This window comes from Neoarius graeffei, chromosome 20 (genome assembly GCF_027579695.1).
Source record: "Neoarius graeffei isolate fNeoGra1 chromosome 20, fNeoGra1.pri, whole genome shotgun sequence".
Lineage (NCBI taxonomy): Eukaryota > Metazoa > Chordata > Actinopteri > Siluriformes > Ariidae > Neoarius > Neoarius graeffei.
The window spans coordinates 29378161-29394152 of NC_083588.1; the positions used below are offsets into that span (position 1 = coordinate 29378161).

General features: G+C 41.2%; 1 protein-coding gene across 1 annotated transcript in view; it reads left to right on the top strand.

Annotated features, from left to right (window-relative positions):
• Nucleotides 1-12081, top strand: part of LOC132868526 (splicing factor U2AF 65 kDa subunit-like) — a 117085-nt gene extending 105004 nt beyond the window's left edge. Inside the window, exons 10-12 of the mRNA XM_060901472.1 lie at nt 60-146; nt 505-747; nt 10539-12081. Coding sequence (XP_060757455.1) covers nt 60-146; nt 505-747; nt 10539-10670 — 462 coding nt within the window. The 3' untranslated portion in view covers nt 10671-12081. The remainder of the gene's footprint in view (nt 1-59; nt 147-504; nt 748-10538) is intronic.
• Nucleotides 12082-15992: the final 3911 nt, after the last annotated feature.

Genomic DNA, 15992 nt, shown 5'->3' on the forward strand with positions numbered 1-15992 from the left:
CAACATGCTATTATTCTATTAATATCAAAGGCATGACTCATATGTTGGCATATGTTTAGGCAGTGGCAGGGCTGAATGGAATGCAGCTTGGTGATAAAAAGCTCATCGTCCAGCGTGCCAGTGTCGGGGCAAAGAATGCAAATCCAGTAAGTACCAGCGACATCTCTCCATGACAACTATGAGTGCTGTGTTTTTACCTTTGTCTTGTTTAAAATAAAAAGTTTTCTTGTCTTCCTTCAGTGTAGATACCCTGTAAATGTAAGCAAATTCTGGTACGTCAGTCAATGTCAAATCTTTGGTGCATTCTGTTTATGAATTTTTAAATGAAACCAAATTCCAGATACCTGAAAAGGCCTCAATAATTGTATTGAGGCTTTAAATTCTTAAAATGGTTTTCCTTTCTTTACCTCCACTGAGATGGTCTTCCAACAACCATAATGTATATAATTCTACACTGAAGCGACTTGCCATGAATCAAATGGATTGTTGTTAATGTTTTTCTAGACTGTGATCACAGAGAGTCCGGTGAGCCTTCAGGTTCCCGGGCTGCAGAAGCTGCAGAACTCGGCCATGCCCACTGCAGTGCTGTGCCTCCTCAACATGGTGCTGCCTGAGGAGCTGCTTGATGATGAGGACTATGAAGAGATCCTGGAGGATGTCCGGGAGGAATGCTGTAAATACGGCAGCGTGTGCTCCATTGAGATCCCTCGACCTGTCCATGGAGTGGAAGTGCCTGGCTGTGGGAAGGTCTGTCCACATAGTGTGCATGTATGCCTTTTAATGGCTGAGTTGTTTTAAAAAGAGTTTTCTATAAATTGTATGTAGGAATACCATCGTTTTGCAATGGTATTGCAATAAACAATGATGATAAACTCTGAAATAATTTTGACAAGAAGATAATGCTATACAAGTATTGATGACCTCATAAAAACATTCTCTGCAGTAGCACGTCCCTTTAAAAATCTCTTTAAAGCCGATTGAGTAAAATGGATACATACTGCGTGCAAATCAGAGAAAACCGTGACTTAAATTTTGTGTGAGCTGTGAGGGGGATCGGAGCCACTTCAAACATTTCTTTCCCAATAGATGTTGCTTTGTGTCCCATTGGTGTTGCTTTGTGAAACTGGAAGCACCTCATTAGCTGGACAAGGGGGAGATCCCATAAGATTCTGTCATGAAGTAGTAACAAATAGTCAATCTATGTTTATCAAATCAAATCAAGTTTATTTGTACAGCGCTTTTAACAATAAACATTGTCGCAAAGCAGCTTTACAGAATTTGAACGACTTAAAACATGAGCTAATTTTATCCCTAATCTATCCCCAATGAGCAAGCCTGTGGCGACGGTGGCAAGGAAAAACTCCCTCAGACGACATGAGGAAGAAACCTCGAGAGGAACCAGACTCAAAAGGGAACCCATCCTCATTTGGGCAACAACAGACAGCCTGACTATAATATTAACAGTTTTAACAGGTATAACCCTCAACTGTCCTCATGGGGCCGTCCTTCACAGGAGTGGGGCGATAAAACTCCGACCAGACACAGGGCACCAGGATGGATCAAGCAGGTCCAAGGGGCAGAAGAGGCCAGCATCTCAATCCCAGGATCAACATGTAACTCAGAGGGACAGATGGGTGGGGGGGGGAGAGAGAGAAAGAAAACACGTTGTTAGGTATGCCCTAAAAATGACAAGTATTAAATCTGTGTGGTAGGCTCGCAGAGACGAGAGTCTTTACATCAGGCATAACACACAATGGCATGTTAATATGGTAAAAAATATATCATGACTCTGCTCTGGCTGGATGCTTGATTGGGTGATGGGAGCACACTCCTCAGCAATGATGAGATGCAGATGGGACCCTTAGGCCTGGCCAAGACAATTCAGTTACATTTCACCGGGTCTGGGACATGCGACAGAATGTCTGACGGCCGATTCCCTGCAGGCTACGATAGCCAGTCGAGGTCCCCACCGTCTCCACCAAAAGATTTCCTGTTGACTCCATGTAACTCAGAGGGACAGATTTGGGGTGAGGGGGAGGGAAAGAAAACACAGGTGGTTAGGTATGCCCAATGTCACCTGAATAAGTAGGAACAGTATACATATTGCACCGAGTACAAGCAGGGACTCCGGCAACTAACTATGACAGCATAACTAAAAGGAGAGAGCCAGAAGGTAACACAGGCATGAGGGAGCCCCAGGACATAAAGCAGCCAGCCACTACACCGTCAACAAACTCGAGTGAGCAAGCGAGTGGGGACTGACAGCATCCATACATCCCAGTTTACCAAAACACTCTATGTCTGAGGACCCTCCAGATCTACTCCTTTACCTCATAAACACCATTAACAAAAGGCTTGACTAAACAGATATGTTTTCAGCCTAGACTTAAATGCTGAGACTGTGTCTGATTCCCGAACATTACTTGGAAGGCTGTTCCATAACAGTGGGGCTTTGTAAGAAAAGGCTCTGCCCCCTGATGTAGCCTTCACTATACGAGGTACCAGCAGATAGCCTGCACCTTTTGATCTAAGTAGGCGTGGCGGGTCATAGAGGAGCAGTTTATCCACTGAATACATACAGTACATAATGCTCAGAGATAATTCTGTTCAATGGACATGTGTACTATATGGCTTTCCACTAGTTTTTGGAACGTGGCTGTGGGACTTTCTGTTCATTCATCCACAAGGGCATTAGTGAGGTCAGGAACTGATGTCGGGCAAAGAGGCCTGATATATAGTTGATGTTCCAGTTCATCCAAAAAGTGTTCAGTGGGATTAAGGTCATGGCTCTGTGCAGGCCACTCAAGTTCTTGCTCTACAACCTCTTTATGGACCTCGCTTTGCATGCAAGGGGATTTTAATGCTGAAATGTGTTTGGGCTCCTTACTTCTAGTGAAGGGAAATTTCAGTGCTACAGCATACAAAGACATCTCATCTCATCTCATTATCTCTAGCCGCTTTATCCTTCTACAGGGTCGCAGGCAAGCTGGAGCTTATCCCAGCTGACTACGGGCGAAAGGCGGGGTACACCCTGGACAAGTCGCCAGGTCATCACAGGGCTGACACATAGACACAGACAACCATTCACACTCACATTCACACCTACGGTCAATTTAGAGTCACCAGTTAACCTAACCTGCATGTCTTTGGACTGTGGGGGAAACCGGAGCACCCGGAGGAAACCCACACGGACACGGGGAGAACATGCAAACTCCACACAGAAAGGCCCTCGCCGGCCCCGGGGCTCGAACCCAGGACCTTCTTGCTGTGAGGCGACAGCGCTAACCACTACACCACCGTGCCGCCCCATACAAAGACATTTTAACCAATAATGTGTTTCAAACCTTGTGGCAACAGTTTGGGAAAGGCCAACATACAGTCGCCTCTCAGCCAATTTTTTTTTTTAAATATACAGGTACTGGTCATATAATTAGAATATCATGAAAAAGTTGATTTATTTCAGTAATTCCATTCAAAAAGTGAAACTTGTATAATTTATACATTCATTCCACACAGACTGATATATTTCAAGTGTTTATTTCTTTTAATTTTGATGATTATAACTGACAACTAATGAAAACCCCAAATTCAGTATCTCAGAAAATTAGAATATTGTGAAAAGGTTCAATATTGAAGACACTCTCGGCCTTCCCCCCTCACATGTGCCTGGATAAAGGACTTTCTAACTAACCGGCCCCAGACTGTGAGACTTGGCCCCTACTTCTCCTCCACCCGCACATTGAGCACCGGCTCTCCACAGGGCTGTGTGCTGAGCCCCCTCCTGTACTGCCTCTACACCCACGACTGTAGTCCGACCCACAACAACAACCACCTTATCGTCAAGTTTGCTGACGACACCACAGTGGTCGGACTCATCTCAAAGGGAGACGAGGCAGCCTACAGAGAGGAGGTCCTGAAGTTGGGAGCCTGGTGTTCAGAAAATAACCTCGCTCTGAACATCAAGAAAACCAAAGAGCTCATTGTTGATTTCAGGAAGCACAGCACCGACCTAGCCCCCCTCTACATCAACAACGTGTATGTGGAGAGGGTCCACACCTTCCGGTTTCTCGGCGTCCTCATCTCCGCCAACATCTCCTGGTCAGCAAACATTACAGCAGTCATTAAGAAGGCTCAGCAGCGGCTACACTTCCTGAGAGTCCTCAGGAAGTACAATCTAAACTCCAACCTGCTGCTGACCTTCTACCGCTCATCCATCGAGAGCCTGCTGACGTACTGTATTACAGTATGGTACGGCAGCTGCACTGCTGTAGACAGGGAGAGTCTGCAGAGGGTAGTTAAGGCAGCATAGAAGATCATTGGCTGCCCTCTCCCCTCCCTGATGGACATTTACACCTCCCGCTGCCTTAGCAGAGCTAAGAATATTATCAAGGACAGCTCCCACCCTGGCTTTGATCTGTTTGACCTGTTGCCCTCAGGGAGGCGCTACAGGTGCATCAGGACAAAGACAAATCGATTAAAAAACAGCTTCTTTCCAAAAGCCATAACCGCCCTGAACTCTGATATGCTCTGACTTTATAGTCTATTTATTTTACTATTTTACTATTTACTAATTTATAATGTGCAGTATTTTATAAGGTGACTCTCTCTATGCAATACTTTTATAATGTGGAATACCTCACTCCATAATGTGAAACGCAACACATTCACCTCAGAACTGTGCACCTTACACACAACACATACACCTCAAGACTGTGCACCTTACACACAGCACATACACCAAGTCTGTGCACCTTACACACAGCACATACACCAAGTCTGTGCACCTTACCTTACCTTGCAATACTTCATAATGTGTAATATTTTATCTTATAATGTGACTCTCTCGTGCAATAATTTATAATGTGACTGTCTCTGTGCAATACTTTATATGTGCAATGCCTCACTCCATAATGTGTAACACAACACATACACCTCAGATTGTGCACCTTACTCCCCACTACACCCCCCTTTCCCCCCCTTCCTCCCTCTCTCTCTCTACATGCTGTTTGCACTGTTATTGGAGATGCTTTAATCTTATTGTACATGTATATAGTGACAATAAAGGCATTCTATTCTACACCTGGTGCCACACTCTAATCAGCTAATTAACTCAAAACACCTGCAAAGGCCTTTAAATGGTCTCTCAGTCTAGTTCTGTAGGCTACACAATCATGGGGAAGACTGCTGACTTGACCATTGACACCTTGCACAAGGAGGGCAAGACACAAAAGGTCATTGCTAAAGAGGCTGGCTGTTCACAGAGCTCTGTGTCCAAGCACATTAATAGAGAGGCGAAGGAAAGGAAAAGATGTGGTAGAAAAAAGTGTACAAGCAATAGGGATAACCGCACCCTGGAGAGGATTGTGAAACAAAACCCATTCAAAAATGTGGGGGAGATTCACAAAGAGTGGACTGCAGCTGGAGTCAGTGCTTCAAGAACCACCACGCACAGACGTATGCAAGACATGGGTTTCAGCTGTCGCATTCCTTGTGTCAAGCCACTCTTGAACAAGAGACCGCGTCAGAAGCGTCTCGCCTGGGCTAAAGACAAAAAGGACTGGACTGCTGCTGAGTGGTCCAAAGTTACTTTCTCTGATGTAAGTAAATTATGCATTTCCTTTGGAAATCAAGGCCCCAGAGTCTGGAGGAAGAGAGGAGAGGCACAGAATCCACATTGCTTGAGGTCCAGTGTAAAGTTTCCACAGTCAGTGATGGTTTGGGGTGCCATGTCGTATGCTGGTGTTGGTCCACTGTGTTTTCTGAGGTCCAAGGTCAATGCAGCCGTCTACCAGGAAGTTTTAGAGCACTTCAATGCTTCCTGCTGCTGACCAACTTTATGGAGATGCAGATTTCATTTTCCAACAGGACTTGGCACCTGCACACAGTGCCAAAGCTACCAGTACCTGGTTTAAGGACCATGGTATCCCTGTTCTTAATTGGCCAGCAAACTTGCCTGACCTTAACCCCATAGAAAATCTATGGGGTATTGTGAAGAGGAAGATGCAATACGCCAGACCCAACAATGCAGAAGAGCTGAAGGCCACTATCAGAGCAACCTGGGCTCTCATAACACTTGAGCAGTGCCACAGACTGATTGACTCCATGCCACACCGCATTGCTGCAGTAATTCAGGCAAAAGGAGCCCCAACTAATTATTGAGTGCTGTACATGCTCAGACTTTTCAGTTGGCCAACATTTCTAAAAATCCTTTTTTTGTATTGGTCTTAAGTAATATTCTAATTTTCTGATACACTGAATTTGGGATTTCATTAGTTGTCAGTTATAATCATCAAAATTAAAAGAAATAAACATTTGAAATATATCAGTCTGTGTGTAGGTGACCCAAAAAAAGTTTACACTTTCATAAATGAAACTTCAACACCATGTATCTCAGCTTCTAATACAAATTTTATTAACAATCTATACATCATTAGAAACAGCATACACCGTAGATTCTACTTCTCGATGTGTCCTCCTCCGACTGCCATGACCGCCTCCAGACGACTGCGGAAAACTTGACAAGTCTTCTTGATGGTGATGAAGGATGCTGTCATCTGGTTCCAAGATCTCAGAACAGACCTCTGCAAGGCTGGTACAGAAGGGTGGGGCTTCTTACAGGCACTGTCCTCCACAGTTGCCCAGATACTATAATCCAGTGGATTAAGATCTGGACTCTGGGGAGGCCACATATCCTTGGGCCAGAATGCCTCCAGGTTGGCATTCAACCATTCTTGGGTCCTCTTGGAAGTGTGAGCAGGGGCACTGTCTTGTTGGAACACATAATTCCCATCAGGGTAGTTGGTCTGGATCCATGGCTTGACTTTTTTTCTGCAGAATGTCCAGATATTCCTCAGTGTTGATGCGTACACCTGAGGGAATGAAAACTGGAGGCATCTTCTTGCCATCCGAGGAGATGAGACCAAAATCCATGACTGAAGCTGGGTGCTTTGTAGTGTTAGCATACTTTACAGCATCAGGTACATCTGTGGGATCACCTCCAATCCATCGGTTGTTTCTTCGGTTTGATATGGCATCGACAGTGAAGATCTTTTCATCTGAGAACAAGATCACACGGGGCGGCTGTTAGCGCTGTCGCCTCACAGCAAGAAGGTCCTGGGTTCGAGCCCCGTGGCCGGCGAGGGCCTTTCTGTGCGGAGTTTGCATGTTCTCCCCGTGTCCGCGTGGGTTTCCTCCGGGTGCTCCGGTTTCCCCCACAGTCCAAAGACATGCAGGTGAGGTTAACTGGTGACTCTAAATTGACCGTAGGTGTGAATGTGAGTGTGAATGGTTGTCTGTGTCTATGTGTCAGCCCTGTGATGACCTGGCGACTTGTCCAGGGTGTACCCCGCCTTTCGCCCGTAGTCAGCTGGGATAGGCTCCAGCTTGCCTGCGACCCTGTAGAAGGATAAAGCGGCTAGAGGTAATGAGATGAGATGAGAACAAGATCGCACGACCTGGCGCAGCATGCTTGATGTTGTTCAACAATGCCTTGGACCGTTTCACCCTACTTTCTCTTTGAGCTTTAGTAAGAAGTGGAACCTTCACCCTGGCCCTGGACTTCATGTTAAGGTCATTCTTGACAAGTCATTGCACTGAGGAAGGACTGACATCAAGCTCAGAAGCCATTTTTCTCATGGACCTGACAGGATTGGAGTTGATTCATCGTTTAACCTTGTTAATCATGTGTTTTGTCCATACAGACTGAGGGCGACCAGATCCAGGCTTTCTTTTGGCTGTTCCAGTGCGTTCTAACTTGTTTTTAATTTTGTACACTGCACATCTTGATATTCCCAGCTGTGTTGCAATCTCGGTAGGAGACAGTCCGGCATGCAGTAATTCAGGCACAGCAGACGTTTTCTTCATTTTCAAACAAAACACATGTAGTTGAGTGAAAAGAGCATAGCAGTGGAATTAGGAGTTCAACAGCAGTCACTGGAGCATTGAACAACGTTAAAGAGACCTAAATTGGTGTTTATACAAGCAATCAACCAAGTGTAAACTTTTTTTTTTTGGGTCACCCTGTAATATACAAGTTTCACTTTTTGAATGGAATTACTGAAATGAATAAATTTTTTCATGATATTCTAATTATATGACCGGCACCTGTATACTGAAGACATTTGGGTTTGAGATCAAAAGATGAATATGAAATGATGGATCAGATTTTCAGCTTTTATTTCTTAACATTTACAGGCATTTCTTGTTACCCAGGTGTGTCCTGTTAGATTGATTGTTTAAACAATTAATAGCTCTGAATGTCTACTCTTGCAAAATCACAAGATGCAAACCACTCATCAGTAGTAAGAACCAGAAGGCCAGATCAGAATTCGCAAAGAAATACAGAGATGAGCCACAAAAGTTCTGCAGCCAAGATGAATCACTACCAAAGTGATGGAAAGGCCAAATTGTGAAGAAAGGAAGGATCTACTCATGATCTAAAGCATACAAACTCGTCAGTCAAGCACAATAGAGGTAGTGTCATGTCTTGGGCTTGCATGGCTGCTTCTGGAACAGGTTCACTCCTCTGTATTGATGTAACTCATGATGGTAACAGCAGAATGGATTCAGAAACAGTCTACAGACTTTTATGAAAGTTAAAGTCTACAGAAACATTGTCTGTCAATTTACAGTGAAATGCATCTCATCTAATTGGGAGGAACTTCATTACGCAGCAAGACAATGACTCAAAACACACAGCCTGATTACCGTGAATGCTGAAACACAGGCAGGCAGCCTCAAGTTCAGTCTAAGTTTTATTTGCACACGACCAGATTACACAAGCATGCTTTTCAGCAGTTGTCCTTGTAGGTGATGTGTGCCGCTGCACGGGCATGACATCAATCGGGGGGGGGGGGCACTCTGCTGCTCTCCCCTTTTATCTCCTCCTTACTGCACACAAACAGCACACAGGTGCTTCCACTTTGCCACTCACCTTCCCCAGCTTCTCCCTCCATTCACAAATTGGCACTGTAAATGCAGCTTGTTCAGAAAATAAATATGCTAAAACATATTTCTGAAAGGACTTCAGATAAGTTAACGTTATTCATGTTGGTGTAACTCAGTTTTTACAAGCTAACTAACAGTGTCCAAGTTAACTAGCCATGTGTTAATGTTAGCCATGGACAAGGCTATGGCAACTTGGTGGGCAAATCCATAAAACGTCATTTGACTAACCAGACTGCATAACTATTGCAACATTATTGCTAGCTCTAAAAGCACAGACAACTTCATTGCAAGCTTTATCTTGGAATAAAATGTTTACATACCTCAATATGCTTCCGCAGGTTGGACGGCAAGTTTTTGAAGGCCGTGATGTGGTTCATTTTAGGCAAACAAAGCAAACATGTAAAACGAAGCGAATCTTTAGTCTGTACAAAAAAACTGAAACGTGGGTTCTAGGTATGGCCACAGGTGTGTGCATTCCCCAGAAGAATCACCTCCTTCCATTCTGCCATCAACTGATCGAGTTCAAATAATGCTGTTGAGAAATCATTGAACTTGATTTTATACAGTCTGTAGATGTGACGTGACCCAAGTGATTACTGATCGGTTGTCTCAGTGTCACCTGCGAAAAAATCAATCCTGTTTTAGAAAAGAAAAGAAAAAAACATAATTTTTCAAAGCTGCTTCATAGTAAAGAGTAACAAGGGCCTTGATGGAAATGTAATGGAGTGAAAAGTATAATATTTGCCTTGCAAATGTAATGAAGTTAATGTCAAGTTTCCATAAAAAATACTCAAGTACAGATACTCAAATGCACTTAAGTACAGTACTCAAGTAAATGTACTTCGTTATCGTCCACCTCTGTATGCAACCAAGTATTAAATATTACTTTAATACTATCTGTTCCTATAATTTTGTTCCATGGAAAAAATTGTGCATTCTGCTGCCACAGGTGTCATGCAAGTTGTTTAAATAACAGGAAATGAAAGCTGAAATTAAGATTTATCATCTCATTCATCTTTTGATCTCAAACCCAAATGACTTTCAGTGTAGAGCAAAAACAAAAGAACTGACCTTGAGGTTTCAATACTTTCGGAGAAGACTATATGGGTGTGATGCTCAGGTGTTCATATACTTTTGGCCATATAGTGTATTTGGTGGTTAAAAACGGTGGGATGTTTTTCAAGAAACCATTCAAATGACGTGAATTTAAAACAAAATATGCAGACTTGAATGTGTATGAAAAACCTTTTCAGTGACTGTTGGCATTGGAGGTGTGAAAATACAGCAATTATCTCTTATGACACCAATTTTACTGTGGCATTTTCTGTCATGAATCCTTTTAGGGTCACATGACCTGCCATATATAATATAGGTCATGTAAGTTGATCCAAGCAGAAGAATTTTCAATTAAAAAAAAAAAGTGGCCCATAATTTGGATAAGGGAAAGATGTAATCTGATTTCATCATTAAGTCATAACAAATAGATAATTATGAAAGGGATAAATGTGCTCAAAGATTCCTGGGAATTAGTTCTGTTCATACTGTTTCCTGAACTATATGCAGCCACTCATAATTTAACATCTATGTTGCAGATATTTGTGGAGTACGGATCAGCAGCAGACTGTCAGAAAGCCATGCAGGCTCTGACTGGACGAAAGTTTGCTAATCGCGTTGTTGTCACCAAGTACTACGATCCAGACTTGTACCACAGACATGAATTCTGAAAGGTGCCAGGAGGACAAAGGGATGTTTATAGTTTATGACAAGCGGGCCAGAGCAGGTTTTTCTTTTACTGTTACACAGATTTTTATTACCTACAAAGTTGAAGTGAGCAGACCAGCTTATAGATTTTTGAGCAACATTACAACATAAATAAGCATAGAAGAAAACTTTCACAAAAATGCTTTTAGCCCTTATCTATTAAACATTTGCAAGACAAAATATATGATCGATGTGAAACTGTACATTTCTGTGAACTAAAAAGCTGACTGTATTTTTTTTTTTTTTGTAATTCTTTATTAACAGGGAGTCATTTTATTTAGACAAATGGTGAAAAGCTTCACGCTCAAGTTTGTGTTTTCTGGGCCTGTATTAATCAAGCCTCTCAGAATCAAATTTAAATGAATGTTTATTGGGAATGGTGAAGAAATAAATGTATGAATATTGTGAGTTTATATAAGTGCTAACAGTATTTGTTTATTCTATACTAACTCACTTGAGGGTACCAAATCATCCCTGCTGCACTGTTGCATCTTTTCTGCTCCTAAAACTGCAGTGTTGCAATTATTTTCAGCTCTACTGACAGCACAAAAAATCCAAGAGTTATCAACCCACTCATTAACCACCTTTAGGCTGCCTGGAACATTTCACAATATTACAATATAATTTATGACACAGCTAGTATCATTTTAGTCTAAGAACCAGTCACTAATTTTCAAGCAGTTATGAGTGATTTCCTACTATGAGGCTTGATAAATAAAGGCTCAGATCTCTAATGCATTAAATACCCTAAGTTTTCATTTAAATAAAACCTGGAATGATTTGTAGCTAAAGTGAAAAATGACACTGTTATCCCAAGAAAAATGTTCAATAAAATATTTACTGCTTCTTATCATATGGTAAGGCAAAAAGAAGTGTGTTCATACGTGTAACTAAACTCTACTAATGGTGTAAATACTGTACTACAGGAAGATTCACAAGTATGTGTTTGTGTGAGAGAGTAATTATATATAATTCTATTTATACCATTTATCTGTATTTATTATGACTATTTTGCACCTGATGTTTAAATCCGATTCCAGACATACATGTTTTATGCAAACGTCGAGCTGTGATTTTTGTTGCGTCACCGTAGAAGTGCTTCTGTGAGGTTAGGTAATGTATCTGGATTTGGGCTGGTTTACGTGAACTCTATTGTTTTACAGAAGTTTTAGGATCACTAGGAGCTGCAACTGAGAAACCCCAACAGTTTCCATTAGCCACGTCACGTTCATGTTCTCCATCATGTTTGAACTCCTACTGTATGCTACATTTACAGCAATAAGATTACACAAATTAAATGAAAATCTACAAACGTTAATAATTTTACAACACAACCACTCCAAACTTACCCACTGCTTAGTTTTGTAAAGTGAAACCTGCAATAAAAGATTGTATTCTACAATGCATCAGTCTTCTGTTTGAATTAAGTGCATCAGATTTTCAGTATGGAGGGTTTTTTTTAAAATATGAGTTCAGAAAGCATCGCTGTAACAAAGAGCTTAGCAAGTGATAATATTTTGAAGATGGACAAATTGATCTAATATTTCTTATGAGAGAATGCTAAATCAAATGAGTAGTGAGCTTTTTAAAGAATTATTAATTTCAATCATTAATTTCTTATTCTATTGGCAAATAATTTTGCTTTTTTTCCTAGAAATGAATGTTTAAATTCAGAAAAGTCTGCCAACAACACAAGATTGTTTCAAACATCAAATTAGTAACATGTCTAAAAATAGGTTTAATGGGAAATACTAGATAAATATAACTACATTTCATATATTTTTTTACTTGAGTCATTTTTTGCAGTGAAAAAGAAACCATATCTGAAGAAACTGATGTTGCAGTTTGTTGATGTTTTTGACTGACATTGATAAAATTGTATTTCCAAATGTTGAAGTTCTACAACAAACAAAGCTATAGTGGTGCTTGAAAGTTTGTGAACCCTTTAGAATTGTCTATATTTCTGCATAAATATGACAAACATCAGATTTTCACACAAGTCCTAAAAGTAGATAAAGAGAACCCAGTTAAACAAATGAGACAAAAACATTATACTTGGTCATTTATTGAGGAAAATGATCCAACATTACATATCTGTGAGTGGCAAAAGTATGTGAACGTTTGCTTTCAGTATCTGGTGTGAGCCCCTTGTGCAGCAATAACTACAACTAAACGTTTCCGGTAACTGTTGATCAGTCCTGCACACGGCCTTGGAGAAATTTTAGCCCATTCCTCCATACAGAACAGCTTCAACTCTGGGATGTTGGTGGGTTTCCTCACATGAACTGCTCTCTTCAGGTTCTTCCACAACATTTCGATTGGATTAAGGTCAGGACTTTGACTTGGCCATTCCAAAACATTAACTTTATTCTTCTTTAACCATTCTTTGGTAGAACGACTTGTGTGCTTAGGGTCATTGTCTTGCTGCATGACCCACCTTCTCTTGAGATTCAGTTCATGGACAGATGTCCTGACATTTTCCTTTAGAATTCACTGGTATAATTCAGAATTCATTGTTCCATCAATGATGGCAAGCCGTCCTGGCCCAGATTCAGCAAAACAGGCCCAAACCATGATACTACCACCACCATGTTTCACAGATGGGATAAGGTTCTTATGCTGGAATGCAGTGTTTTCCTTTCTCCAAACATAACGCTTCTCATATAAACCAAAAAGTTCTATTTTGGTCTCATCCGTCCACAAAACATTTTTCCAATAGCCTTCTGGCTTGTCCACGTGATCTTTAGCAAACTGCAGACGAGCAGCAATGTTCTTTTTGGAGAGCAGTGGGTTTCTCCTTGCAACCCTGCCATGCACACCATTGTTGTTCAGTGTTCTCCTGATGGTGGACTCATGAACATTAGCCAATGTGAGAGAGGCCTTCAGTTGCTTAGAAGTTACCCTAGGGTCTTTGTGACCTCGCCAACTATTACACGCCTTGCCCTTGGAGTGATCTTTGTTGGTCGACCACTCCTGGAGGAGGGTAACAATGGTCTTGAATTTCCTCCATTTGTACACAATCTGTCTGACTGTGGATTGGTGGAGTCCAAATTCTTTAGAGATGGTTTTGTAACCTTTTCCAGCCTGATGAGCATCAACAATGCTTTTTCTGAGGTCCTCAGAAATCTCCTTTGTTCATGCCATGATACACTTCCACAAACATGTCTTGTGAAGATCAGACTTTGATAGATCCCTGTTCTTTAAATAAAACACCCACTCACACCTGATTGTCATCCCATTGATTGAAAACACCTGACTCTAATTTCACCTTCAAATTAACTGCTAATTATAGAGGTTCACATACTTTTGCCACTCACAGATATGTAATATTGGATCATTTTCTCAATAAATAAATGACCAAGTTTAATATTTTCAGAGGTGGACAAAGTACCCAACTTCATTACTTAAGTCAAAGTACAGATCCCACTGGTCAAATGTTACTCCAATACAAGTGAAAGTTGTACAGTCAAATTTTTACTCAAGTTAAAGTACTGAAGTATTTGCTTTTAAAAATACTTAAGTATTAAAAGTATATTTTCTGTCGACGCGTTGTATTATTGTCACAACGCTTACAAAACCTAATGTCTCTGAAGCAACCGACTGGATTTACTGACTAACTTGTAGAATCTGTAGAATAAACACCTGGTAGAACATTACAAAATGAAACACAACTGAACTGAAGAAAAAGAGCCATTGTCATTTTAATTTTTTAACTGTAACACTCCTCTCCACCCCCACAAAGCAGCTCTGGCAGTGTGTGCACACGTGTATGTGTATGTTAATCAGGAAGACAATGGAATAGCTGTAAATGTAGCTTGCTCAGAAAATAAAAATGACAATCCAACCTGCTTAAAACCCAGGTCTACATCTTGAGCTTAATAACTGCCCAACAGCAACACTGCTTTCAGCAAGACAAAAAAGTGCAAGACCATCATCTGTCATCAAAACAAAAAAATTCCAGCAATTTGTTGTGACTGACTAGTACAATACTGTCCATCTCACAGGTCTCGTGTGTGTATGCACACGTGTAATTGTATATATTCATGCACATATGAATCTGCCTGTGGAATCATGGTGGTTAAGCTAGCTAGTCAGTGAAGCTACCTGACATGCTAGCAAACTCTTTTCAAACTCAGAATCATATTTGGTAGCTAATGTTACGAGAAAAGAAAGACTTCTACATTTTGTTTATTTGGGAAGATTATGCTAAAATATATTTCTGAAAGGACTTCAGAGAAGTTAATGTTATTCATGTTAGTGTAACTCCATTTTTACATGCTAACTAAGTGTCCAAGGTAACTAGCTATGTGTTAATGTTAGCCGTGGACAAGGCTATGGCAACTTGGTGGGCAAATCCATACCTGTAGAAAGTCATTTGACTAACCAGACTGCATAGCTATTGCAACGTTAGCACTAGCTCTAAAAGCACATAAAATTTCATTGCAAGTTTTCTCTTGGAATAAAACATAACATACCTCAATATGCTTCCGCAGGTCGGACGGCAAGTTTTTGTAGGCCATGATGTGCTCCGTTTAAGGCAAACAAAGCAAACATTTAAAATGAAATGACTATTCCTTTCAGAAAAGTGAAACATGGGTTCTAGCTATAGCCCTGGGTGCGTGCAATCCCCAGAAGAACTGCCTCCTTCCATTCTGCTACCAACTGATCGAGTTCAAATAAAGCTGTGGAGAAATCATTGAACTTGATTTTATCCAGTCTATGGACGTGATGTGACCCTAGTGATTACTAATAGGCTGTCTCAGTGTCACCTGCGAAAAAAACAATCATGTTTTAGAAAAGAAAAAAACCCCATCCACTTTCAAAGCTGTTTCATAGTAATCAGTAACAAGGACCTTGATAGAAATGTAGTGGAGTAAAAGTACGCTATTTGTCTTTCAAATATAGTGAAGTTAAAGTCATAAGTGAGTTGGCCTAGTGGTTAGCGTGTCCGTCTCTCGATCGGGAGATTGCGAGTTCTACTCATGGTCGGGTCATACCAAAGACCATCATAAAAATGGTACCTACTGCCGTCTGGCAAGCCACGCTGCAATACAGATGAAAGTGGGGAATCAAACTCTCATGGTTACCAGAGGACTAGCCCCCCACTGTAACCCTCGCTATGTAATAGGTGAGAGGCCAAGGGCTACGGAAAAGGAGATAGGCACCACATGGTGTGGGAAGGACTTTGATTTTATTTGAAAGTACAGATACTCAAAAAGTGTACTCAAGTAAATGTACTTCGTTACTATCCACCTCTGAATATTTTTGTCTCATTTGTTTAACTG